Here is a 27,399-nt window from a genome sequence, read left to right as displayed (position 1 = left end):
AGTAAAGCCCTGGTGACGTCACTGACATTTCTTTTATGGAGAATTTCGCCCATAAGGAAAATATTTTACATACGGAAATTTGTATTTCATTAGGAAAAAATACATTCTTTCAATTTCATCATGAAACTTATATAATTTAATTAAAAAACTTGAAATCCTTTCAGTGCTTGTCCCAACCCCTGCTATACCTTTGGTCACGTGACTTCCATGATAAACTTTGCGTTTTGCAATGTTATGACTTAAACAGAAGCAATAAATGTTACAAGCGTATTATTTATGATGTTTGAGGCAGCAATCGTGTAATAACATCCTTGAATTATATACATTCTGCTTAAAATAGGTCACGTGATGTTACCAGATTGTGCTCGGACAGCATCTTCTTGAACTTCGATTTTGAGTACTTTTTACCTTCATTGAGTCCTAATAACGGACGTTTTTAGTTATAAAATGAAGCAATGAATCTATTGAGGGCAAAATTTAATCATTTTTGCACTTTCAAGCCGGGCTATCCTGGCATGAACTTCGGCCGGTTTGTGTGTGAAGCCTATGGTGAAGGGAAAACTTCACGCCCGGCTGACGTCACAGACCTCGGCTACCAAATCGTGTCCGGTGGGGGTCGAGTGAGAGCACAATTTGCTTTATATGGCCTTGAATTTGCTTTTGTGCTCAATTCACATGTCAGTAAGGTTTAATTTCTCAAACGCGATACGCTCGAATTCGCTCTTATGAACGAACTTCTGCGCTGGTTTTGCAACTACCGCGTATTTTATGGATTCCTGAAAAGGAATACGGGGACTAATTTAAAATGATTGAAAAATGGATATTTAGCGTTTAGAGATCAAGTACATTCTTCGCTACTTTCTTATAACTAAATATATTTAGATGAAAATCAGTGTACTTTAAAATTTACTAATTAAAGAATGGAAATCTAACAAAAACTAGGCATGAGTATTCACTGTGCAGATGCCGTGTGCAGGGTGATGATTTGCGACCTTGAACAGCCTTTCAGCAGCAAACGACGTCTATTTTCAATAGAGTTTCGTCATTCTAAGTTAAGTCGATTTTTTTAAATCTTAAATCAAAAACTAGATGAACTATTTAATTTCATTAACTATCATTGTACACTAAAAAAAATCATTGCAAATCCTGTGATAAGAAATAATTTTACGTCATATTGATGCTAGTTTGTTTGAAAATGCGCATGCGCGGGACACTCGCTGAGAAGTGCCAGGCGTGCACCGTGAGCAGCGCCACCGGGAATGTGGCGTCAGCTGATTGATGCGTGTGCTGCTTTTGAACAGTTGCGTACGGTACATATCGTTCACATTAAAAATTAACCAATGTTTCAAATTCTATTATTATAAATTGACACTTTATATTATTACATTGTGTCAAAATATAATCATTATAATGTGTTATTCAATGTATAATCAAGTAGCTATCAAAAGGCTTAAATTATAAATTGAGTCTTTACCAGTAAATAGAAATAGCATATTATCCGCGTAGTAAAGCATAGGCGTATTTGTGAGAAAATGGATAGAATTGAATTTAGCAGAGTCGCTTTCCTGGTTGATCTAATTTTGGCATCGCTTCTTATTTTACATCCGCAACTATATATCCCTGATGCCGAATATCCAGCGGCAGGCATAGACACAACACTTACGGCAGGGACTTTGATGCAAAACCGCTTCTGTAAATAAAATAACTCTGAAATGGTGCTGGTTGTCCACCTATTATCTCCAGTGTAAATGAAGGCCGAGAGAACGCGCTTTCTGAAAGTTTTAATTATATGACATCCCGGCGTACTGTACGTCGTCGTGAGCGACGTTTCACGGCCGCTGCTAGCACCCTCCCACCACACGCAGCGAAATCGGTTTCCACCATTAGAGTTCAGTGGTTTCCACATACATTTAAGAACTCGGACGCTCCAATATTGAATGACGTTAGCTGGTCTCTAAACCCAATGCAGTGACTTGTCTCAGACTTAACCTGACATCGACGTGACTTGTTGACCTACTGATGGAGAATGCACCAAAAAAATCTGTCTCGACCATCCATTCGGAAGTTTGATGAGGAGCCAAAAATCTGCATCCCTCCCAGCGATTCGTATATTCATCTCAATGCTTCAAGAAGTCCGGGTTAAAAATATGCGCACAAAACACACATTAACGACTTTAAAACGGAAACAAGCTTCACCACTCACACGCAAAACTGAGGCGAAACTTGAGCTGTCATTAATTGTATAAATGATAATGTGAATTTACCACGAGCACAGAGTAGTAACCAACAGCGCAGAACCAACATGCTCGGTCCGAACTCAGCTCTGCAAATATCAGTTCTCACCGCGCCAAACAGTCTCACAAACGGCAAATAACCGAGGTTACCACGATCACGAATGTGAATGATCATTGATCACCAATACCATAAAAGTCTTGCGGCACGCCGCCGCCGGCTCCCGCCACAGCCAGCGCAGCGGCGCAGCACACAAAGCGAGGCCACGCTAAAGTCTTGCGGCACGCCGCCGCCGGCTCCCGCCACAGCCAGCACAGCGCTGCCGTGCAAAGGCAAAACCTCCTATGTTCATTTTTGGCCGATTTGGCGTTTTTTATATCATTCGATTCGTGTTCCCATGTCGCGTATTTTGGTGCTGTCAGACCATTAATAAAATGTATATTTTAAGAATTATTTTGACTTAAGTTTTTTTGGAATTCCTATGTTCTGGGAATGCAACCGAAAAGCAAAGGCAAAACCACTGATGTTCTGATAAATGGCGAAATCTCCTTTGTTTAATCTCCTTTGTATACAAACCCATTTTTCAGAATAACATAGGAGAATTTGCCCATGTGGAATCGGTATCTTCCATTTGGAGGTACACTATTTCACAACGCAGGTGAGTTTTATTCGAGTTTTACCGCCTCAAACGGGCGGTTTATTTGATCTTGGCGTTGATTTAGGCTTTGATTCCTGCCGACGCGACCGGTCGAATAGTTACTGTGATTCAATTTTCTCACCGTGATTTCCTCACGAATTTAAAACATTAATCGATAATCATTGTCACTTATGTGTATTTAGGTAACCTATCGCCATGAAGCCTCGCAAAGGGGGCGTGCCCTATGCATATAACAGGAAAGTGGCCGGAAGACCTCATGTTCTTGTTCAGTGGGAAGACGTCAGCAAGGGCCAATCGCACTACGTGCCTCTCTCGTCTCTTAGAGGTTCACATTGTGGCGGTTCAGCGGTCACGATGCTTCATGGGAAGAAACTGTGGACCGGAGTCATAGTTTTCAAGCCACCGAAAAGCTTCGGCCTTGTGCAAGGTAAATACTTTTAAATGTGCAAGTACATACGTATTACATGAACCATGTTTGACTGTATTTGAAAACATTAAAAAGACAACAATCAGCGTTTCTTTTAGGATCAATTGTTTACATTGAATTCATTCAGTTCATTGAGTACCAGACATGTTCTTGGATCCCAACTGTGGATCTATGATCTCGGTGGATCCCGTGACAAAATGGAATCATGGATCCATGATCCCAATGGATCTCTGGACGAAAGCGAAGGTCGGATCTATGATCCCAGTGGATCTCTCGACAAAACCAAAGGTTGGATCCATGATCCGAGTGGATCTCTCGACAAAAACAGTTTTTGACACTTATAACTGTTAATAACGGTTAATTAACCAATTTAAGCTTGAACTTGGGCATCATTAGTCACATATTGCACTGAATCACGGTCTTGAACCTGCTATCTTGTTCTTGGATGATAGCAGGTTGGGGAGCTTGGGATCTATGATCCAAGTGGATCTCTCGACAAAACCGAATGCCGGATCCATGATCCGAGTGGATCTCTCGACAAAATGGAGACTCGGATCTATGATCCCATATGATATCGGATCCAGATACATGGGATCAGATCTCCAGATCCATTTCTAGGATCCACGAACATGTCTGTTGAGTACATTCATACATTGAGTACATTCAGTTCATTCAGCGGCCCTGAAAATAGTAATTACAGACTCAGGAATCCCATCAACCCGCTTTTCACAGAGGTCGAAGATGAGGCGGTGACACCGACACCGAGTGGACCAGGCGGAGACGGAGCACCGAGCGTACTGGATGGAGACGGAGCACCGACTGGACCGGACGGAGACAGCACACTGACTGGACCGGACGGAGGCAGCACATCGAGCGGACCAGGCGGAGACGGAGCACCGAGCGTACTGGATGGAGACGGAGCACCGACTGGACCGGACGGAGACAGCACACTGACTGGACCGGACAGAGACAGCACAACGAGCGTACCGGATGGAGACGGAGCACCGACTGGACCGGACGGAGAGAGCACACCGAGCGAACCAGGCGGAGACAGCACACCGAGTGGAATGGACGGAGGCAGCACATCGAGCGGACCAGGCGGAGACGGAGCACCGAGCGTACCGGATGGAGACGGAGCACCGACTGGACCGGACGGAGAGAGCACACCGAGCGAACCAGGCGGAGACAGCACACCGAGTGGAATGGACGGAGGCAGCACATCGAGCGGACCAGGCGGAGACGGAGCACCGAGCGTACCGGATGGAGACGGAGCACCGACTGGACCGGACGGAGACAGCACACTGACTGGACCGGACGGAGGCAGCACATCGAGCGGACCAGGCGGAGACGGAGCACCGAGCGTACCGGATGGAGACGGAGCACCGACTGGACCGGACGGAGAGAGCACACCGAGCGAACCAGGCGGAGACAGCACACCGAGTGGAATGGACGGAGGCAGCACATCGAGCGGACCAGGCGGAGACGGAGCACCGAGCGTACCGGATGGAGACGGAGCACCGACTGGACCGGACGGAGACAGCACACTGACTGGACCGGACGGAGGCAGCACATCGAGCGGACCAGGCGGAGACGGAGCACCCAGCGTACCGGACGGAGACGGAGCGCCGACTGGACCGGACGGAGACAGCACACCGAGCGAACCAGGCGGAGACAGCACACCGAGTGGAATGGACGGAGGCAGCACATCGAGCGGACCAGGCGGAGACGGAACACCGACTGGAACGGACGGAGACAGGACACCGAGTGAACCAGGCGGAGACAGCACACCGAGTGGAATGGACGGAGGCATGACACCGAGTGGACCAGGCGGAGACGGAGCACCGGGCGGACCTGGTGACGAGCTGTTTTGTGACGAAGCCTTTGCATATCTGGAGCCAGAGAGGGAAGCAATGCCCGAGACATCGGAAATGCAAAGATATTTGAACCCACTGACTTCCATGAATGACGCGAACATGGAGTCGGTAGAACATCTGTTTCTGAGCGAAGACGAGCTGTTGCTTGAAGTGTCCCCGTTAGTAGGCATATTCACGCCAAGAGCCGCCACTAACACACACGGCGACATGCAAGGTACGACCGAGGAAACTGTTGACCCAGATGATCTTCCGGAAGCAGAAGGAGAAGTAGACTCGCCAGCGACCAGCTCACCCCCACCTAAGCGAAGAAAAACGGCAGTCAAGAAGAGAGCGAGAACCTCCGCACAGAAAGTCGCCAACTTCGCGCAGAAGCATCCGGTACTAAATGTTCCAAAACAGTGCAAGGATGGATGCCGCAATGAGTGTTTCAAGAAGGTTTTGGAATCCACTCGGATCGAGATTAACACTGAGGTCAACCAGCTCAGCCGTGAGGCACGCCAACAGTGGTATCGAACTTACGTCAAGTCAACAGACGTGCATGTTCGTCGTCCCGAACACCGGAGGGAATCTGATCCCAGGCGTACCAGGGCGTTCTCCTGGTCGTTGCCATCTGGAGACAAATCGGTCACTGTGTGCAGATCGTTCTATCTGACAACACTCGGGTTCGCGGCTGATAACGCTGAAGCTGTCCTATCAGCCGTCAAAGATGGTTCGATCCGGCCGGCAGGAGACGAGCGGGGGTGTCACTGCCCTTCGAACAAGACTGACCGCTATATGATCAAGGATCACGTCAACTTATACCACCCAATCAAGCACCACTATCGCTATATGCATGCGCCTCAGAGGATGTACTTACCCTCAGATGTAACTGTGCGTGACATGTACACAGACTACACCCGCCGTGGTGGGCAGTGCTCTTACGAGACATACAGGAAGGTCGTGCGCGAGATGAACATCTCGTTCGCACAACTCGCGGGAGAAGAGTGTGCGAAATGCTCCGTTCATCTCCAGCATTTGAAGGACTGCCATGGAAGGCAGGCGAAGGAACCCTCCGAGCACATCGAAGGATGTAGTGAGTGCTGCGCTCACGCTGAACACATGGATCTAGCCAAGATAGCTAGAAACGAGTATCGTGCCGACGCAGATAGAACATGGAGTGATGATGAGATCGTGCTGTCAGCCGATATGATGAAAGTCATGGTAATTCCGATTCTTCCCTTGAAAGAAGCCATCTTCACACAGAGACTAATTTGCTACAATGAAACTTTCAGCATCCTCATGCCGACAGACAAAGGAGATAAATCAAGCAGAAGGGCTCTCCAGAAGGAGAACAGTATGTGCGTAGTCTGGCACGAAGGACACGCTGGACGGAGCGCAGAAGAGGTCGCCGCAGCATATGTGCTGTACCTCGAGTCCGCCTGTCGGGACGTCGCTCATGTTACCATCTGGGCGGATAATTGTGGTGCGCAGAATAAGAGTTGGGCCTTGTGCAGCGCTCTTCTGAAGACGGTCAACTCTACGAAGACGAGAACGAGCACGATCACAGTGAAGTTTTTGGAAACAGGACACACGTCCATGTCGGCTGACGCTGTACATCAGACGATATCAAAGAGGTTCAAGCAACGGAAGATACAAGATTTTGAAGACTATGTCAAGGCTACGGAGGCTAGTGGCACAAAAACCATGCAAATGAGGCCACAGGTGAACATGGTAGAAGTGGAGGACGGGATCAGCCGGCAGCGACTGGCGGCGCTGTCAAGCGACGAACAGCGGCCATATCTGGCGGACCTGAAGGCTCTGAGAGTTCGGCGGGGGTCCGAGGACCTCATGATGAAGACTGACCTAAAAGGGACAACGTGGATGGCATACAAGCTAACGAAGAGCACGTTTTCAGCAGAAGAGCCGCTGCCAATGAGATCGAAGATATCTGGTATCGAGAAGGCAAAGATCAAGGCCATCTGCGAGACGCTCGTGCCTCATCTCGAGCAGCACAAGCGTGCCTTCTGGGAGACGATGGCGGCCGGCACAAGCGCGCCTGCAGGGACGACATTCGCCACCACAACTCAGTCACGCAAAAGGCGACGAACCCGATGAACATCGGGACATGATGAAGACATAGGCGTAGCGTTGCCTGGTGTTGTGATGATGCATTTGTATCGGCTCACAGTCTTGATGATTTCTTGTGGTATAGCTTGTGGTATCAATCAATCAATCAATCAATCATCAATCAATCATCAATCATCAATCAATCTGCAATATAAGCGTCAGACGATGCGTTTTGTGTAACCGCAATGTGATCAATCAATCTGCAATATAAGCGTCAGACGATGCGTTTTGTGTAACCGCAATGTTGCGTGTATGATCATTTTGACGAACGAATACATGCTTTGTTTAGACTTTGTCTTTCTGTCATGTTCGCGAGGACATGACAACCACGCATTAGAATGATTTATAACAACTGGCATACTTTCTTTTCATCGACGAAGCGTACTGGCAATAAATTATTTGATATTTCAATATCACTGGTATTCGTATTTGATACTTTGCCTTTAATCGCACCACATGAGCATCGCGTAGGTATTTGCTTTCCAACGCCCTAATTTCCCAACACAGTGTTTTTTTATAGTATTTTGCAACATAGGAGTTTTTGCCTTTGCAATGGAAAGGGATAATTTCTTAACATAGGGGATTTTGACGGCCTTTTGCAACATAGGGGTTTTTGTCTTCGCAAGGGAAAGGTATAATTTCTTAACATAGGGGATTTTGACGGCATTTTGCAACAAAGGTGTTTTTGCCTTTGCATCGCTCATAAAAATTACACTGGCATAACCTACTTTTAGCCTTTTCATGGATAGTATTTGGCATTGTCATTTTATTTTATAACAATGAAATTTCTCGTTTTCTAAGGATTCCGAGGATATACGATTTTGTGACATCTGTTGTTTCTTACGTCGACAATTACCAAAAACACAAAAACTGCTCTAGTGAAAAATAAAATATCGGCGAAAATCGAAACATAGGAGGTTTTGCCTTTGTACGGCAGAGCGGCGCAGCACACAAAGCGAGGCCACGCTAAAGTCTTGTGGCACGCCGTCGCCGGCTCCCGCCACAGCCAGCGCAGCGGCGCAGCACACAAAGCGAGGCCACGCTAAAGTCTTGCGGCACGCCGCCGCCGGCTCCAACCACAGTCAGCGCAGCGGCGCAGCACACAAAGCGAGGCCACGCTAAAGTCTTGCGGCACGCCGCCGCCGGCTCCCGCCACAGCCAGCGCAGCACACAAAGCGAGGCCACGCTAAAGTCTTGTGGCACGCCGCCGCCGGCTTCCGCCACAGCCGGCGCGGCACACAAAGCAGGGCCACGCTGAAGTCTAATCACCAGGATGCACGTACAGGCGCGCACGCTTGGCCTCCCGGCTGCAGGTAGGCTGCTCCTTTCGGAGACGTTCTCTGTCGCCGATGAGGCGCCGGATCTCACGTACCCGCAGCTGCGTCCTAGTCATAGCGTACTTCCTCAGTACGTATGGATGCAGCTGCGGGAACTTCAGCGCAGCAGCCTCGGCAAGTCGCCTAACGACGCCGGGGCCGCGGTCGACATCTCCTCCGTGCATCGTGGTGAACAGCACCTCCAGCTGCTCAACCTCATCGAGCCACCGCGCGCTGGGCACCGTGAGGCCGCCGCGGCTGAGGGTGTCAATCCAGGCGTAGCGCTCGTCACGGGGTACCTCGCTGGCATCGGACGTGATCTTGCCGAGCGTGCTGTCCACTGTGGCGCACTTAGCGGCCACGTACCCCGCGACGTACGCCAGCGCCTGCCTGGAGAGACTGGCGACACCGGTTGCTCCAGAGGGAAGGCTTGCAGGTGGCGGGGCGGCGCCGGCGCTGGCTGCGGGTCCCGGACACGGCTGGCGGGCGGTCACCAGGTTCTCCACCGCGGTGACGTCCGCGTCCGGCACCTCTGGCTCCACTGGCGGCTCGTGGTCCAGGTCCAGCGTCGTGGCGCTCAGGTAAGTCGGCTCCTTCTCCTCCAGCAGTACTGAGGCCCCGGACTCGCGCGGGTCATCGTGGGTTGCGGCGGCCACTGTCGGCGCAGCTCCTATGAGGAGCAGGCGGAGGCGGTTCTTGGCCTCCACTGCCGTGGGGTTGGTGTTCGCCGCACCCATGCCTCTCAACTGAAATAGAAACAGTGGTTGGTAAAATACCTAAAAAAAAGACTCGATTAGGTGGGCATTAAAGGTGCGGGGTATAACTTAACCACTGTGACAACAGGTCTAATATTTATTGTTTTTTACCATTACCGGGTCACCCAGTGAAATCAAAGAAGTGAAACAAAACATAGTTTATCAGAGTGAGGTAATTAAAGTCTATTATAACACAAAAGAGGTGAGTGTGAGTGGGTAACACTTAATATATATAAAAAAGACCAATGTCTTCATTACGAGTAAACCATGAATGTTTATTGTTTAAGGATAGAAAAAATGCCGTCAAAGTACTTATATACACAACCCAGATATGTAGTAAGCTACACATTCGGGCGAGACGTATTAAAACAATCAAATTAAAATAAATTTCAAGGCTAGATACAATACCAGGACAAAGGGCTTTGCGTGATAGTCTATGTGCATATTGCTCTTAATGTTTACCTGCATAAAAAAAGAAAGAAAGAAAGAAAGAAAAGAATCGCCCGTGTTTTATTTGAGCTGCATCAAAATGTGTGACTGATGTTAGAATGCTTACCTGCGAGAAGAACCAGGAGTAGGCCAAGGTCTCCGGGTGACTGAGGAGACGAACAGGAGTGGATTGAACATGGGACTGCATGGCAATGAACAGCATGGAACTGCGCCTAGGTCAGTGGAGCACAAGATGGACGCACACTGCTGATGCATGATGACCAATAGATAAACACAATCCCCTGAAAAGAAACCAACCAGATTTAGGAAGGGTGTACACATTGTCTAAGCGCGTGTATGTAACACACGCCACTGGTCCAGCTGTGACCAGCTGCTGTATTACTTTTTACTTTTTGGGACCTCCGCTGTTCCTACGACGTCATTTGGAAGCAATACCTAATTTGGCATGCTTAAAGTGCGGCAGATGTTGCGCGCAATGCAGCATATATCACCAGGTGTTACCAAACGTTTTAGTAAAATATTTTAAAATCGTCAGATCTGCGCTGACGTCACACATTCAGAGGGGGACATTCAAAAACATTAGCCCTTCTGAATCCAAGTGCTGCAACTTTGAGATCAAATATTTTCGATTTGAAGCATTTTTCGATGTTGTGAGTACCCAAACCGGTAATTGCACGCCAGGGACCCCAATCTTGCTATCTCAACTGAAAACTAATGCTAAGGTGGGATGGTCACTTAAAGGAGAGGGCTGCATAACATATTAGCAGCCGCTGGAAATTATCTTCATATGCAAACCATTCAACATACAAACAAAACATGATATTTTAATGAAATACACTTCTTATTAGCCTAGAGCTAGGCACAAAGTTGCATTTTTGTACATCCCATGGCATATAGCAATTCTATCCATGAAAAAGTACATAGTTTGGTTTGTAAAGAGACTAAGGGATACAGATTCAACAAAGAAACAAGGTGAGAAGTGAGAACAAATACAAATGGGTCCCCTGGACCCTCATCCCTGAAAATATTATGTTGATTGGTGAGGCGACTCTGATGATGTGGCATGAACATGATATTTCTGAATTTACCTGGACAAAACTAATCAGTAATAGCTCACCTCCACTCTCCGCCCTGCGTGGCTACATCAGGCGAGGTACCATGCAGAAGGGCGCTGGTCGGCACCGCAGACGAAGCGGCGCTGGCGGGGACCGCAGACGAAGCGGCGCTGGTCGGCACCGCAGACGAAGCGGCGCTGGCGGGGACCGCAGACGAAGCGGCGCTGGCGGGGGCCGCAGACGAAGCGGCGCTGGTCGGCACCGCAGACGAAGCGGCGCTGGCGGGGACCGCAGACGAAGCGGCGCTGGCGGGGGCCGCAGACGAAGCGGCGCTGGTCGGCACCGCAGACGAAGCGGCGCTGGCGGGGACCGCAGACGAAGCGGCGCTGGCGGGGGCCGCAGACGAAGCGGCGCTGGTCGGCACCGCAGACGAAGCGGCGCTGGTCGGCACCGCAGACGAAGCGGCGCTGGCGGGGGCCGCAGACGAAGCGGCGCTGGTCGGCACCGCAGACGAAGCGGCGCTGGCGGTGGCCGCAGACGAAGCGGCGCTGGCGGGCGTAGAGGACCAGGAGTAGGTCAAGGTCTCCGGGTGACTGAGGAGACGAACAGGAGTGGATTGAACATGTGATTTAATGGTTGTGAACAGCATTGAAATGTACCCATTTCAGAGCAGAAACGCATACTAATTGGTGCGTGATGATGTTTGTAATGTGATGGTGTGTGGAACGGTGATATGATGATGTGCTGAGCATATACCCGTTGGTCATTAGAGGGTAGTGATTGATTAGGATATTGCAATCTCCTGTGAAAGGAGGAAAATGGATTAAAACATATTTGCAAATGTACACAAAATTACCCTCCCACCTTCAAAAAAGTTAATGAATTGGCATGACAGTGATGTCGCTCGGTTCAGAAAGAGCGAAAAAGAATATCTACCAAATTTCACTGAAAAATATTCACCGGTTTTCAAGATATTAGACTTTTACTTTTGTTTACTTTTTGGGATCTCCGCTGTTCCTAGCGACTTTATTTGGAAGCAATAGTTTGGCAGCTGAAAGTGCGGCACTTGCTGCACGCAAAGCAGCATATACCACCGCATGCTATCAAACGTTTTAGTCAAAACATTTAAAAATCGTTAGATCTGCGCGCTGACGTCACACATTCAGAGGGGTATCAAATGCATTAGCCCCTCTGAATCCAAAGTGCTGCAACTTTGAAATTAGATATTTTCGATTTGAGGCATTTCTCGATGTTGTGAGTGCTCAAACCAGTAATTGTGAGCCAGGGACCCCATTTTGGCTATCTCAACTCAAATCTAATGTTAAGGTGGGAGGGTCCCTTTAACAAAGATGTCAAAGGTGAAGGTCTCGAAAAAATAACGAGTGAGTATGAAATGTCATAATTCTTTCATTCAACGTCATTTATTAAGTTGTCTAAATAAATATCAATGGATAATGAAATACATTTCATACTCATTTATTTATTTGATGTCTTCCATGTCTTGTACTAATTGAGTTCAGTTAGTTCCAGCTTCCAACAAGGACTCTGCAGGGGTCACCCTGTCGCTCGTTTGTTTACAGCCCTATCCTGATTTGCAATATTTTTGACCACACTTTCATTAGGGTACTGGGTAGCATAGTATGTCTGAAAGGTGGCCAAAAAGATGGCAAATCAGGATAGGGCTGTAAAACAAGTGAGCAACAGGGTGACCCCTGCATGTGCAGAAGTGAAAGGATTTAGATTACTTCCAGATATGTGGAAAGGACCTTACTGACTGGGTAAGATACATAACCATTCCATAAGGGTACCTACTGGGTAGCATAGTATGTCTGAAAGCGGGGGCCAACAAGATCAGATGGCAAAGCATAGAAATGTGTCCCAAATAAAGAAATCAACAATTGACAGTGAAAGGCAAAGCTCTATGATATAAACACTATCAATGGCAAACATTGGCAGCACTACCAAGTGCTTATCAGTTGCTGGTAATCCTCACCAGACAATGCTGACATGCAGAGCATTTTCAGATCCGGAATGGCGCTGGCTCTCCTGGAAGAAAACAAAATAGTCATTAATTGATGTTGAAAGAAAGCAAAGTAATCATTAGGTATTAGGTAATTATTAGGTACGTAATAGTTATCATTTGGCCGGACGGCAACCATCATAAGGATTATAAGGAGGCACATTTATTTTTTATAAATTTAGTCCGAACCTTTTGAATGGAAGGATTCTCCAGGACAGAGCCACCGCTAAGCAGAGCTCGTTGCGATGGCTCTGCCCTCTACCCTCCGATCGTGCAATTCCTGGTGCATGGCAGAATTTTGAGTCAGAAGTTTAACTACGCACATAGCCGCGCACGGCCGGTCCCCTCACCGACTTCGCCTGGCTACGGCCTGCCACCAACCGCAACCATACCCGCCAGGAGGCTCATAAACATCGAGCGCCCGTCGCGCTTCGAACCCGGACCGTCATACCGGGACACGAGCTCTCACCTCGCGGAGTCCAACGCTCTACCGACTGAGCTACGGGACCAGCTTTATTTATGAGTTTGATTAGGTCAGGTTTGGTTTGGTTTGGTTTTGTTTGATTTGATTTGGTTTGGTAACTGGTTAGGCTAGAAAGGACTAAGGAGTATCTCCAAGTAGCGCGGACCCAAAATGCAGAGTGAGATATACCTAGTGGCTACAGTTTTTGCGCACTCTCCGTAGAAGCCTGCCCAAACGGTCTGAGGAATATTCCCTGGAATTCTCTTAGCAGACATCACCCGAGCTGCCATATCCAGTTAGGTAGGTTGGTAGGTTGTAGGTTGGTAGGTTAGGTTGTAGGTTGGTAGGTTAGGTTGTAGGTTGGTAGGTTGAAGTTGAAGTTGAAGTTGAAGTTGTAGTGAGCTGTAGTAGACTAGGTCTATTCAGTGCTCACATCGAGCCGGACTAGGAATGAGGTCAATTGTGGTGCGAGGAGGCAGGTTCGGCAGCCCTGTGGTCTAGCCTGTTTTTAAACGTATTTGTAGATGGAGCCTCCACCACATCTCTTGGCAATTTGTTCCAGTCGTTTACTACTCTGTTTGAAAAGAACTTCAGCCTGTACAGATGGCTTGATCTGCCTTTCTTCAGTTTCAGATGGTGTCCTCTAGTGCGGTCTTCATGGTCGACTTCGAAGAACTGCTCACTATCCACCTTAACCTTCCCTGTTAGGAGCTTGTACGTTTCGATGAGGTCGCCTCGACGCAATCTGTCTTCCACGCTAAGAAGTCCAAGTTTGTGGAGGCGTTCTGGGTATGGTAGGTTCCTTATAGGTCTGACAAGCTTTGTCGCCCTCCTCTGTACTTGTTCCAGCAGCCTGATATCCTTTGCAGTGTATGGACCGACAGCCTGCATACAATATTCAAGATGTGGACGGACATAGGTGGTGAACAGAGGCTTGAAGTTGACGAGATCGAGTCTGTCGAACGCTTGTTTTAGCATTCGGAGGGCTGACCGGCCTTTAGCAGCAGCTTTCTGACAGTGTATTGACGGTTTTAAGTTACTTGACACGTGAACTCCTAAGTCCTTCTCCAAGGTACTTTCTTGCAGCTTTTTACTGTTTGTGCCGTCAGACATGAAGTAGTCAACATTTGGATTGCTTGAGCCACAATGCATTACTTTACATTTTGATTCGTTAAATTTCAAAAGCCATTCTTCGGACCACTTCTGCAAGGATAATATGTCCTGTTGAAGTATCTCAGCATCTTGTTGTACTTGAATAGGTCTATATATCTTGGCGTCGTCCGCAAACATTTTCATGTTGCTGCGCACAAGGTCTGGGAGCTCATTTACAAACATAATGAATAAGACAGGACAGGTTGTTGTTGTAGGTTGTAGGTAAGGTAAGGTCAGGTTAGATATGTTTTGCTATATATTTAACCATGAAAAGACAATTGTTGCGCAAGTGAGACATAGATATGGCAGCTCGGGTGACGTCTGCAAAGAGAGTACCTGATCCCCGATGAAAAAACGAAACCGCCCATCCGAACGCAGCATGTGTCTGCCCCAACCAGATCTTGTCGAACCCTGCCACGTTTTGCAGACTGGATCGCTCCCAAAAATAGCAGAATCGTTGTCATTTTTAGCACATGTGACAAAAATAGCATATGATAAAAATGACTGATTGACCAAACCTCCCAGACTGATACAAATTCCTGTGAATCTGCACAGCACAAGAGTAAATTCACACTGCAAACATCAATGGAGAGCCCAGCTATGAGCCGACACATCAGTCAAGTAATCTCACCTGAACAATTTTCATCTGCGACCTGCCATAGGAAATACACTTATGACACAGGTATCGTCCAGCAAGCTTGCCAGGGTCACCCATTCCCAGGGTGAGGGCCTGAATGACGGACTTCGAAACGTACTTGGAACCAATCTTGTTCAATTTTGGCACTTCCGACTCACTTGAAATCAGTGCGTGCCCCCCATATCAATATATATATCAATATATGACGGCGTTGTGATATGCACAACGCCGTCTTCTGCCTTCAATATTCATCTTGAAATTTAGAAGCCAAGGCGTACAAGCGCTCAAATCTCGGGCAACATGGCGTCCAAATGGCGTCGGCGACGGAAGTGGCGCACGTCGCCATTTCTAATATACGGTTTATAACAAAAACGAGATAGTTTTCGACAAATTTAGCCATTTTCCGTAAAACCATATGCTTAATGAGGTATATCAATCGAAAATCAATACGCTAATCTATCTCAATCAACAACTTGTAGAGGCCAGCTCCCTCCCATTTTTCAACTACCTCTTTACCATAGTGCCTTTTTTCATTCAGACATTGAAGCCTTTAGGGGCGAATTTCGCCTTTTTCCGTAGAACCTTAAGCTTAATGAAAATTAACATCTAACAGACAATTAAATACTGGTGCTAATTTTAATTTTTATAGAGGCCAGCTCACTCTAGATTTTTTATAGGAACGCTCTGTCTAAGGGCCATCACTTCTTATCAAGCACAAAATGGCACTTTGAAAAGCGATAATTTAATGTTTTTCTGTTGTTTTCCAAAAAGTTCATATCAAGAGAATGCAAAAATCAATTTCATTTCTAAAAACATCAGAATTAAGTAGGTTCACTGCCTAGATACTGAGATATCCGAGGCTTCCTGAAGGCATGATGTCATACCGTGAAATTACAAATTTCTTGGCAAGAACGAATTTTAATGAGGATAACTAAAAATATGTCTTTATTAAATCGCGAAACATAAGTAATAGCAAAGTATTAGGAAAATCTGTAAAGTAGTTACGTAGCAAGTATCTTGCAAATCATGCTAGCACTAGTTGTCAAGACCTGAACCCGTTGCCTTCATGTTGAAGGAATTTTTCGGTGTTACCTAGTGTTTTTATATACCTTGAGAAGTGCAACAGCCGTTGGTGGTGGGCGTCGGTTTGACTGGCGAATAAATGGATGAATTTTCGCTAAAAAGTGACCCTTGTAGTGGTTTTCTGGGTAATATGATTGAAAATGGATGCAATGTGACTGAGATCGACAGGTGAACGCCATCAGATACGTCGCAAACCACCAAGAAAATGCAATGTGAAGGTCACGTGATAGCTGTCGACCAATCAAAAACCAGTATTCCTACATTCTGCTTCATTTTGCGAGAGACGCTGAAACGGGGAGCTTGGCGGCCATTGCTCCCAGCGGCGGTTACGGCGTGGAAAAGGGAGTCGTTCATTTTGATTATGTAATAGCCGTGATACGCTTAATTGCTGAATGACACAAGTCTTTCTATTAGGATTTCGTCAAAATAAATGAGTTTTGTGTTGTGTGTCCGCGTCATACGAATCAGGATTCCTGAGTGACGAGGCCGCGGCATGGCCACGGAAAAGTGAGTTAGCGTGATGAAATGCGTGCGGTTAGCCGTGTAGAGGGCCTCACCAAGCCATTGATTTTATTATGATGTGTTGTTTTAAATTTCAGAGCTCATATTATTTAGTTGTGTATTTTGCTACAGTGAGGCCTCGGCCTAAAATTGATGCTTGTACATGTTTGCATTCCGTTTTGCCATTTTTAATTTTTTGTTTCACATGACGTGTCCAAATTATTATGTCAAAGTATAAATTGATTTTATGTGCATTAATGTGCATTTTTACAATGATTTTGATAATTGAGCACACATGAGAAATGACAACAGATGAACATAATGATTAATGAACAGTTATTTTATGTAGTTAGGTACAAATGTACCTAATTATGTATGTTGTGTTAAGTTTGACAAGTTCTAAGGTTTGGGTACCTTACTGGAAGATAACCATTATATTGTTATCTTAGGCAATTGGTGAGGCCCCCTGAATTTCAATGAGTTTGCTGGTAAAATATGTATTTATTATCTGGCTGATTGTCTAGTAAATTACCAAAAGTGCATGATATTTGATGTGTGTATTCTATTAAATTTTAGTAATATCACTGTTATATTGCAGATCTGTCTTTTATCCAGCAGTATTGATTCATATTTAGGTATGTGTGATGCAATTTGCCAGGATTGATTGATCCCAAGTATTCTAGTGGCTAGCTGATGCTATTGAAACAGATGAAGTTTGTTAAGCATAGTTTTTTTAATATCGTCCTCCATTATTCAGATGTTCTAGCTCTTACTACTTGTACTAAAACTGTTTTTTGTTGTTGTTGTTCCTGTTGTTGTTGTAAATCTCACAATATGGATGTGGTGTTTAAACACCACATCCATATTGTGTCCAGTATCTCACAGAGTGTGCCCTCTGTTTCAGTGCCACTGATACCAAGCCCCCAGAGGGCAATGGGACAACATCAACTGTGGCAAACTCAGAGGTAAGGAAATGGGTGCTCACTGCTCATATAATCTAGCTTACCTATGAAATGAGCAATACTCACCTTCTAAAAGATTCTCAAAATAAGATGCTGAAAGGGCATAGACCATCGCCATCATCAAAGAACTTAATGTTGTTGTGACCAATTCATTTTCAGGAATCACTGTGGTTAGCAATGGAAAATCATCACAAAATAGGTAGTTACCTGGCAGTATGAATTTTTGTTTTGACTTTTTTTTGCTTTGAAACCTCCAGTAAAGCAGTGTTTACCCTATGAAATTTCTGGTTCTGTTGCTCATCAAATTATCCAAGAATATAGCTCATCATGCATGAGCTGTATGTGGGTGGTACAGCGCCCTAGATTTTGCTATCTTCTTGAGTAGGTAGAAGTGTACAAACCAATCTGCCACTGTTACTTTGTTCACTTTATGGGGGTTTACTTTTTTCTGTTAAATTGAAAGTGTCATAAGTTTCTTTCAGTAGTTATTTCGTCATTATTATTCAGTTTATTGTTGACTGGTGAAAGGGTCCATCAGAGATCTGGATTAGGACTTCATGGTAGTATATTTCCTTGTAGGTATCATTATTCATGACTGTCTTTACAGAAAACAGACTCCAATAATGCTGCCAAGGTGACCCGAACTGTGACTGCCAAGGACCCTCCACCTGTCAAGATGGATACAACTGATGGCCAGAAGACTGAGGAAGAGAAGCCCTTCACTGGACCAATTCAGCCAGATTTCATGCCGCCACCAGACAAGCCCCTGAGGAGTTCAAACCAGCTGCAGTACCTCAACAAAGTGCTGAAGACTTTGTGGAAGCACCAGTATGCCTGGCCATTTCAGGTTCCTGTTGATCCAGGCCAACTCAACCTGCCTGATTATCATAAAATCATCAAAAAGCCTATGGACTTGGGAACAATCAAGAAGCGATTAGAGAATATGTGGTATCAGTATGCTAAGGATTGCATAGAGGACTTTCAAACACTGTTTACAAACTGTTACATGTACAACAAGCCTGGTGAGGATGTGGTGCTTATGGCACAAACTCTAGAGAAGATGTTTTTAACAAAAGTGTCACAGATGCCCCAGGAGGAGGTGTTTCATGATGTGCCCAGTAAAAATGCCAAGGCCAAAAAGGGCCGGCCGGCGGGTGGCGCGGGCGCCGGCCGCGGCCGTCCTCCGGCCAGCGCGGCGGCCACCACCCCCGGGGCGGCGCCGGCGGCCGCGGCCGCGCCGGCCTCCGCCGCGGCGCCGCCAGCAGTGCCCGGCTCCACGGCCGTGCCCACCGTGCCCAGCGCCGTCAAACCGCCCGCCAGCGCCGCGCTCACCAACTCAGTCAAACCGGTGAGTGGTTGGAGCCAGCTGCAGCATATTAATGTCAATGGTTGTGATGGAATAATTGACCCATTTTACCTGTCTGTTTGCTCCATTCTACCATATTCTGATCAGAATTAATGCGTTTCACTTGACTCTCAACTTCTTCTCATCATGCAAATCATTTTCTAATTCTTGGCATAAGTAGAAAAGGTAGAATCACATCAGTTTTGGTCTCTTTTGTCTTGTAGTCTCCTTATTGATGGATCCAAACCAGAATCTCCATATAGCAGCACTTTGAAAAAATTGTTTTGTGAGTTTGTTAGTTATGTCAATCAAACAGCCATTTGTGTTGCCATTATTTGCAGAATATGGAGCCAAGTTACTCCCTTGCTAGTTCATCTGGGACACTTTTTGAGTCCTAGCCCCATTCATTTTTGCTGCGGCTGCTGCTGACGTCCGTGCGGTGTGTTTCAGGTGACGCCGGCCGGCGCCACCGCCCCCTCAGGTCAGCCGGCCGTACCCGGCGCCACGGCTGCCGCTGCGCCCCTCCGGCAGCCCGTGCCGCCGGCCACCGCCGCGCAGCCGCCACCGCCCTCGGCCACCGCCGCCGCCGCCGCCGCCACTGCCATGCCGGATGCCCAGAAAGCCGCACAGCCCGTCCCGCCGCAGACCATGCCGCACAAGGTAGCTACGCCTGTCGCCGGCGAGCGCGCACGCCTGTGGGCCGGGTGGGCTCTGAGTTAGGCGGCGCGGTGCCAGGCTTGTGTGCCGGGGAGGCTGCGGGACTGGTTCCGAATGTAAGTTCACTGGTGCCACTTATCAGCATAACCAATCTGAGGCAGGGTTGGCATTTTTGCCGGCAAAAACTAGTTTATGCCATTTGCCGGTTTAAACCGGTTTTAACCGGCAAAAAGTGGCAAAAACTGGCAAAAACTAAGAAATATCACAATGCTATGCTTGGACATGAATTTGAACATGAAGCATTTTAAGGAGAATTCGGTGAAAGCTTTATGCTTTCAAACAGAAGTGTCATTGACCATTGAAATGCTTCATAACTCAAACATTTGTATGGGCTTTCCATAAGGAGCTAGTAAGATGCCTTTTGGGGTGACAAATGAGCCAGTGCAAGGGTGACTGGGTGAGTCCTGCACAATCAGAAGTGCGAAGGGGCATCTGTCACTGATATGCGCACGGCACCGCATGGCACCTTACTTACCGTGGCTGTCTTGCCCCACTCTCCCCTACATGGAAATACGTTCCGTTGTGGATGTCTACCGACATGCATAGACATTTTAAGCAGGGATAAGTAATGAGGCAGCTTTAGAATGTTTAGTGCATCTATATAACTACCAGAAATGCATTTGTACATTTCAAATCCATTCCTAACTAGAAAAGTTGTAGGTTTGGCCATCTGAGTTTTAGCCAGTTTTTGCCAGTTCTTGCCACCAGGGTTTCTGCCAGCCGGTTTAAACCGGTTAAAACCACTGGCAAAAACCAGTTTTTGCCACCCCCTGCCAACCCTGATCTGAGGTTATGTACAGGTGACAATGCATTTTAGTTTGCTGTTAAATTTGGGCTCTGAGTCGAGCGTTTCTTCAGCTCTATCTTGTTCAGACTTCAGGTGACTTGATAAGACGTGTTTTTTGTTTGTTATTGTCAACCTTCTAAATGATGATATTTCAGCCCATGCGCGTCATCTGAGTCGGTGTACCGTCTGGCCGGTGGCTGTCGTCGGCCGTGTTCTACGGTCGTCGCCCGGTCCGCCGGCCGGTCGGACCCGACAGGGATCATAGCGGAGCTTCTGATCACGGGTGCCCGTGGTTGTTGTCCTTCCCTCGGCTATCCACCGCTGACTGTGTGTGCCATCGGCAGGTGAAAAAGGGCGTCAAACGGAAGGCAGACACGACGACGCCGGCGATGGCTGGCACGCCCGACCCGCCGTTCGCCCCGACGGAGGCCAAGGTCTCCAAACTGGGCAAACGGCGCGAGTCGGGACGCCAGATCAAGAAGGTGGTGAAGGACCTGCCGGACTCTCAGGCGCGCACCGCCGCCGCGGGGAGGAACCGAGAGAAGATGCAGGAGTCGATGAAGGCCTGCAACGAGATCCTCAAGGAGCTCTTCTCAAAGAAACACTCAGTAAGTGGGCTGTTTTATGAGTAAAAGTTGTAGTATTTTGTGCTGGCTTATTTTAAGTAAAACGTCTGTATGCGGCGATCCTAAATTGTGGAAGCGCTGACACTTTCTTAACATCTAACATCTCGATTAATAAGTTTTCTTTGTTAGGACGCTTCGATTATCGATTGGTTGGCTAAGTGGGTAATTAATTGAACCTAAATGTCTAGGAAAATGACTCTAGGAAAATGACTATTACGTACCTTAATTAACACTGTTAGTATTCCTGTTATATTATGCCTCATTAGCATGATGATACTTAAGCCCATGCGCGTCATCTGAGTCGGTGTACCGTCCGGCCGGTGGCTGTCGTCGGCCGTGTTCTACGGTCGTCGCCCGGTCCGCCGGCCGGTCGGACCCGACAGGGATCATAGCGGAGCTTCTGACCGCTTCTTCCCCACAGCTTCAGAGTCCGTCTCTCGCCCGTCCGTAACACCGTCCTTCTCACCCCTTAGGCATACGCGTGGCCGTTCTACAAGCCTGTGGACGCGGACAGCCTGGGCTTGCAGGACTACCACGATATTATTAAACAGCCCATGGACCTGGGCACGGCCAAGACGAAAATGGACAACCGCGAGTACCGTTCGCCGAGCGAGTTCGCTAGTGACGTGCGGCTCATATTCACCAACTGCTACAAGTACAACCCGCCCGACCACGACGTGGTCGCCATGGCCAGAAAACTGCAGGATGTCTTCGAAATGAAGTGAGCGTTCGCTCGCTGGCGCGGTTAATTATGCACTGATTTGAATGCATAGGTAGTTATTTTCAGCCTGTCGATCGATGCAATAACGGGAGCAAGCTATCATATGCGACGTTTAAGTTTGGATTACTTTGAAAACTGCATGCTTGGTTGTATCCAAGTTTCATTTTTATGTTGTTGCTGATAGAACTGGTGAAAGGTTATTTTCCCAGTCCGATGTTCAGCTTGCGTCATCTCCGCCCCGGTGACGTAACGTGCGCTGTGGTTTTGCGCCCTAAGGTTTGCGAAGATTCCCGAGGACGAGGCGTTCCTATCTGACGAGGATCGGTCCAGCTCCGAGTCGGAGTCTGACCACTCTGAGGAGGAGCGGGAACAGAAGCTGCTCGTGCTCCAGAACCAGGTACGGGCCGGAGCCGAGCGGAGCACTGCGCGGCAGTGAGGGGTTTATCCATGCGTGGTTATATTCTGCGTTGCGTTGACCATGACTTTGTGTTGTATTTGATTTAACCATGAGCAAGGAGTGTGCTACGCAATGCGAAATTTCGTACGCGGTTCAATGAACTTCATGCGAAGCAATGTTTTATTGTTGCTTGCGGTAGATTCTAAGACATTTATTAGCACAAATTTTTACCGGTTGAAATGATGATACTTCAGCCCATGCGCGTCATCTGAGTCGGTGTACCGTCCGGCCGGTGGCTGTCGTCGGCCGTGTTCTACGGTCGTCGTCCGGTCCGCCGGCCGGTCGGACCCGACAGGGATCATAGCGGAGCTTCTGACCATTGTCACCCTTACACAGACCGGCTGATTGCTCTGATCCGATGCTAACCGAGCATGCCCTCTCGCTCTCAGCTGCGGGTCGTCCAGGAGCAGATCAACACCCTCCTCCAGGAGAGCCTCTCCAGGAAAAAGAAGGACAAGGACAAAAAGAAGAAGAGCAAGCGCGACCGCCACCACGGCGACGGTCTGTCGGCGCTCAGTCCGCTCGGTAACAGTCTGGCCGGCGGGCCGGGCGCCGCCGGCGCTGGCAAGGCGCTCAAGACCAAGCCGATGAAGGCACCGAGCGGCAACAAGCCGGCGGTGGGCCGGCGGCCGCGCGGCGCCGGCAAGGCTGCCAAGGGCGGCCCCGGCAAGAAGAAGGCCGCGGCCGGTCCGGCGCCCGCCTACGACTCTGAGGAGGACGAGGACAACGCCCGACCCATGTCCTACGACGAGAAGCGGCAGCTCAGTCTCGACATCAACAAACTGCCTGGTGAGATGGAGATGACGCGTGGAGCTTGGTTGGGGTTTACTGGACAGCAGCTAATTCATTCATACTTTATTCGCTTGTTGGTCGCTTACTGATTTATTGAGATGTGCAAAATGTCTGTGCAAATCAAACTGGTGTGCTAAGCTTTATTGATGTTACGTTTCTAATGCAATTTTGTAGTGTTAACTGCGCTTCTTCGGTTATTTTGTTGGTATTATTTAGTGGTTCACACCTATAACTTGCTAGCATGATGATACTTCAGCCCATGCGCGTCATCTGAGTCGGTGTACCGTCCGGCCGGTGGCTGTCGTCGGCCGTGTTCTACGGTCGTCGCCCGGTCCGCCGGCCGGTCGGACCCGGCAGGGATCATAGCGGAGCTTCTGACCATTCTTGAAACGCCTGCTCGTCAGGTTCCGGGTGCGAAGTGTTCGTAACGTGGTTCGCTTCATGCATTCCCAGGTGATAAGCTGGGTCGCGTTGTCCACATTATTCAGTCTCGCGAGCCCTCTCTGCGAGATTCCAACCCGGACGAGATCGAGATCGACTTTGAAACGCTGCGACCCTCCACGCTGCGCGAACTCGAGTCCTACGTGGCCAGTTGTCTGCGCAAAAAGCCCAGAAAACAGTTCGGTGAGTGTCCAGGTTAGCCGTGCGTCTTGTCTTGACTTCCATATCCAACTTACCCAATGCCGTCGTTTGCAGACGCGTACCGCCGTTTCTGATGTAAATACACACGGTTGTTGACATTTGTCCGCCATCCTTTAGATAAGAAGCAGAGCAGCAAGTCGAAGGACGAGCAGATGATGGAGAAGAAGCAGGAGCTGGAGAAGCGGCTGCAGGACGTCACCGGCCAGCTCGGCACCACCTCCAAGAAACCCGTCAAAAAGTGTGAGTAGTCAGCAGCGCTGGAGCTGCCGGCAGGCCGGTCAGCGTCTGACTTCTGCTTTCCGTCACTGGGGTGCAAGCTCCCTCTCGTCAGTCCATATACCAAATGAGTGAAGGAATGGTAGTCCATTCTGTGTGTATCCAACCGTGGCTAGACTCGGCATTGGCATTGGCTATTTGGAGTGAAGTTGGTCCCATGCTCTTGAAAACATTATTTTTAGCCATCATTAGGGGTTACGTTGCGGAAGTACTGCGCAGTTAGGTCTACGGCCATTTGGCTCGCCATTTTTGTTCTTGCTTTAACGGAATATAATTGCAATGGGATGTTTCGTCAATTTACTGTATCGCATATAACTTGTGATTTAGTGTCGTTTGCAACCCAGAATACTTCGTTAAAGTAGTCTTCGGTTTCGTGCTTTAACCCGCGCGGGGCTGGGGGGGTAAATTTTACCCCCCCTCGCGAATTTTTGCGATATTTCAAAAACAGCGGCGCGCAGCGCCGCCAAACTTTCAGTACCTTTTCTTACATAAATTTGACACGTTCCCTGAAAATTTGAGCGAAATCCGTCGGAAAATTTTTGAGAAATTGACGTTTTAGTGACGTCATGTTCGCCATTTTCGCCTCAAAAACGGCAAAAGTTCAAACGCCGCTAACATCTTCATTTTTAAAGGAATCAAGACGTAACATAAAAGGTTATACGTAATTTTACTTTGTCTATCAAATGGCTATCTCGGTTTTTTAAAAATTTTGGATTTTGGCCTAATTTTTTTCTCAAAAAACTGACTTTTTTTGGAAAATCATTATAAAATCCAAAATTTTGAGTCTATCGAAAAAAACGGAATATATGTCAGAGAAGTGGTCTATGTGCACCTACATACCAAATTTTAGAAGAATCGGTTCAAAAATGTGGGAGTTATTCAAAATTTTATGACGTTACGACACACAAATTTTTTGAAAAATGACTTTTTTGGAAGTTCTAGACCTCGTACGGAAACAAAAATAGCACCGTTCGATTCGCCGTGAAAAACTGCATCAGATAGACACCTTTTTAGGCCTTAACAACCAACTTCAAAATTTGACCTCACTTGACCTGACCTTGACCTGACCTCGACCTGAAATTCATCCAGAGGTGGTCCATATCACTTATTGAGTGTGCCTATTGAATTCTATGAGTAAAATGACCCATAAAACATGTGTCGCACATGCCCTTTTCTATATTTTGTTTTTTGGTGACCTGACCTGACCTGACCTGACCTTGACCTTGACCTCTGAATGATATTGTATGCAACGAATATTGTCTTGGTAGCATAAGAACACGTTTTGGGCGATCAGTCTCAGTCCATGACTCCATTCTTCGGCAACTACGGTGCAAGGCCGATACTGTAGAAACTTGCAATTTGTACCCTTGACCTGACCTTGACCTTGACCTCAAACTTTAAATTAAGTACATGTTTTTAGTAGTTCGTGATGAGAGCGTTCGATTGGCGTTTGAATTTTCCAAATCGGACCATTAGTTTGGGAGATTTTAGGGGGGCGCGTTCGGCTGGAGACCCCAGCCCCGCGCGGGTTAAGTAACCTAAAACCGTCGACCTTCCCATGCAGTCAACTAAGGTAACCTGCAATTGATCATCTTAACTCGATAGTTGCTATGCCTCATAAATTCTTGCTGTTGCATGGAGACAGAGCTGAACAGGCAGACAAAAATCGATGCGCGTTTCGTGGTCACGGTAGAAAGTTCCTATACATGTCATACATGTCAATAATTCCTGAGCTGACTGGGTGTGTCCGTCCGTGTGCCTCGCAGCTGACGACTCCAAGGGTGGCGAGGGCGGCGGCACGGCGCGTCTGTCGGCCTCCAGCTCCAGCTCCTCAGACTCGGACAGCAGCTCGAGCAGCTCCAGCAGCTCCAGTTCAGACTCCAGCGACTCCGAGGCCGGCTAGTCGCGGCGCCGCCACAGCAGCACGCGCACTTTTGTACCGGACCAGCCGCCCCGCCAGCGCCCGCCCGTCGCCAGCATGCACGCAGAAATCATGTGTCCAACCTTTGTGGGTCGGCGCGCGGGTGTTTGTTTAACAGTCGCTCAGTGCCGACCCGCAGAACCGTTCAGCAGGTTGTGAATTTTAGGTGGATCTAAGTTTTATGTGACGGTGTGAAGCCATTGAGTGCAGAAATGTTGCGGAGGCGCCAGTCGCGCCGTCCGCGGAGCGTAACTGTGGGATCGTCGCGCCAGACGGAGAGTCCACGACGCGCGCGAGAAGAGGCTGGCGGCCCGGGAGCAGGAATCGTTGGGGCTCGGTAGCCCGTCGAGTGATGGCGCGCTGGCGGGGACGGTGAACTTGTGTGGTGTCTCGGGGCGGGTAACGAGGACCGAGGCGCGGCAGCCGCCGCCGCCGCCGGGCAGATCGCTCACTGACGCTTCGGGCGGCCGCCGGTGGACAAACAACACGTCTGATCTCGCCTTAGGACGGGCCGCGCGGGGCTGCGGACCGGAGAGCCGCCCTCGCCGGCCGCGGACCAGCGGCGTGGGCTCCCCGCGGGACTCGCGGGCGCCCGCGCGGCTCAGCCGTCAGTGTACCGGCGGGGCGCTGTGCGCCTCACAACTGCCCATCGTCCTACGTACACTGGTTTGTCAACATAGGCGTCTATTATTTATCCGATGTGTACAGCGAAAGTTTATAAGTGTTCTCCAGGCCCCCGCGCGTACATCCATTGGCCGGCAGTGATGCGTTTTATATGGTCCCCTCGCCCCTCCCAAGTAGTCATTGATCATTTCGTGTAGACCGCCGTGTTCCCGTCAGTTCTCATTGCTGTCTTCTGAGCGTTGCTTAACTTTTGCGGCTGCTGTTTGAATGTTGCCATATTGTAAGTAGCAATAAGGTCATGCTCGAAAATTCATGTTCATTGTAGCTGCGTGCGGCGTGTGAGCGAGGCAGAATAGATGATCATTTGTCATTCGCGGTTTCCGATATTTCTGCACTCAATGGTTTGCACAGAATACATGCTATGACGTGTAAAACGGTTGTTTTTAAATGGACGTAGAAATGCGTTCGCAGTAGATTAAGTGGCGAGTTAACCAACACACGGCCACTCAAGAATCAGTTGAACGCGGATGAATATAAAGAGAAGAAACTTGAGGAAATTCGCGAATATTAAAATTCTGCTAGACTTCGACGGAGATTTGGCGTAACAGAAGCGGGAGACGAGAGAAGCATTTTACCCTTCGCTTGTGTTTCATATGCAGATGAGCCTACGTAATTGACGGGCAAGTGCATGGTGGGAACGGGAAACCCGATCAGGAAAAAAAAAAACAATAAGTAATAAGTATACAGCTGAGACAGATAAGAAACTGGACATCAACCTAAACCTATGTTTAAAACGAACG

General features: G+C 48.2%; 3 protein-coding genes and 1 long non-coding RNA gene across 5 annotated transcripts; 1 reads left to right on the top strand and 3 right to left on the bottom strand.

Annotated features, from left to right (window-relative positions):
- Nucleotides 1-2,086: 2,086 nt before the first annotated feature.
- LOC122388300 lies at nucleotides 2,087-8,390 on the bottom strand. The gene is made up of 2 exons (XM_043379255.1): nucleotides 4,197-8,390; nucleotides 2,087-4,088 (listed from the first exon to the last, which is right to left on the bottom strand). Exons 1-2 carry the CDS (start codon nucleotides 5,238-5,240, stop codon nucleotides 4,044-4,046), a joined length of 1,089 nt encoding a protein of 362 aa, XP_043235190.1. The 5' UTR covers nucleotides 5,241-8,390; the 3' UTR covers nucleotides 2,087-4,043.
- Nucleotides 8,391-8,558: 168 nt separating this feature from the next.
- Nucleotides 8,559-9,941, bottom strand: LOC122388301. Its single transcript, XM_043379257.1, has 2 exons — nucleotides 9,925-9,941; nucleotides 8,559-9,359 (listed from the first exon to the last, which is right to left on the bottom strand). Exon 2 carries the CDS (start codon nucleotides 9,348-9,350, stop codon nucleotides 8,559-8,561), a length of 792 nt encoding a protein of 263 aa, XP_043235192.1. The 5' UTR covers nucleotides 9,351-9,359; nucleotides 9,925-9,941.
- A 1,459-nt stretch (nucleotides 9,942-11,400) lies between these two features.
- On the bottom strand, nucleotides 11,401-15,231 carry LOC122388299. The gene is made up of 3 exons (XR_006257771.1): nucleotides 15,140-15,231; nucleotides 12,867-12,919; nucleotides 11,401-11,675 (listed from the first exon to the last, which is right to left on the bottom strand). It is a non-coding gene; the product is annotated as an uncharacterized LOC122388299 (long non-coding RNA).
- Nucleotides 15,232-16,252: 1,021 nt separating this feature from the next.
- LOC122388297 (homeotic protein female sterile-like) lies at nucleotides 16,253-27,033 on the top strand. Of its 2 annotated transcripts, XM_043379251.1 has the most exons (12): nucleotides 16,273-16,735; nucleotides 17,634-17,694; nucleotides 18,299-18,837; nucleotides 18,928-19,039; nucleotides 19,487-19,696; nucleotides 20,885-21,148; nucleotides 21,640-21,887; nucleotides 22,164-22,284; nucleotides 22,734-23,133; nucleotides 23,590-23,760; nucleotides 23,896-24,018; nucleotides 25,821-27,033. In XM_043379251.1, the coding sequence occupies exons 1-12, from the start codon at nucleotides 16,722-16,724 to the stop codon at nucleotides 25,955-25,957; spliced, it is 2,400 nt and encodes a 799-aa protein (XP_043235186.1). In that variant the 5' UTR covers nucleotides 16,273-16,721; the 3' UTR covers nucleotides 25,958-27,033. The 2 variants fall into 2 exon arrangements, with proteins under 2 accessions (XP_043235185.1, XP_043235186.1); XM_043379250.1 differs by having other exon boundaries at nucleotides 16,253-16,735; nucleotides 18,299-19,039.
- The last annotated feature ends 366 nt before the right edge of the window (nucleotides 27,034-27,399 follow it).

The sequence above is a fragment of the Amphibalanus amphitrite genome, unplaced genomic scaffold, assembly GCF_019059575.1.
Source record: "Amphibalanus amphitrite isolate SeventyFive unplaced genomic scaffold, NRLGWU_Aamphi_draft 000317F_arrow, whole genome shotgun sequence".
Lineage (NCBI taxonomy): Eukaryota > Metazoa > Arthropoda > Thecostraca > Balanomorpha > Balanidae > Amphibalanus > Amphibalanus amphitrite.
The sequence above is the reverse complement of the archived record's forward strand: the minus strand, read 5'-3'. Positions and strand labels throughout refer to the sequence as shown.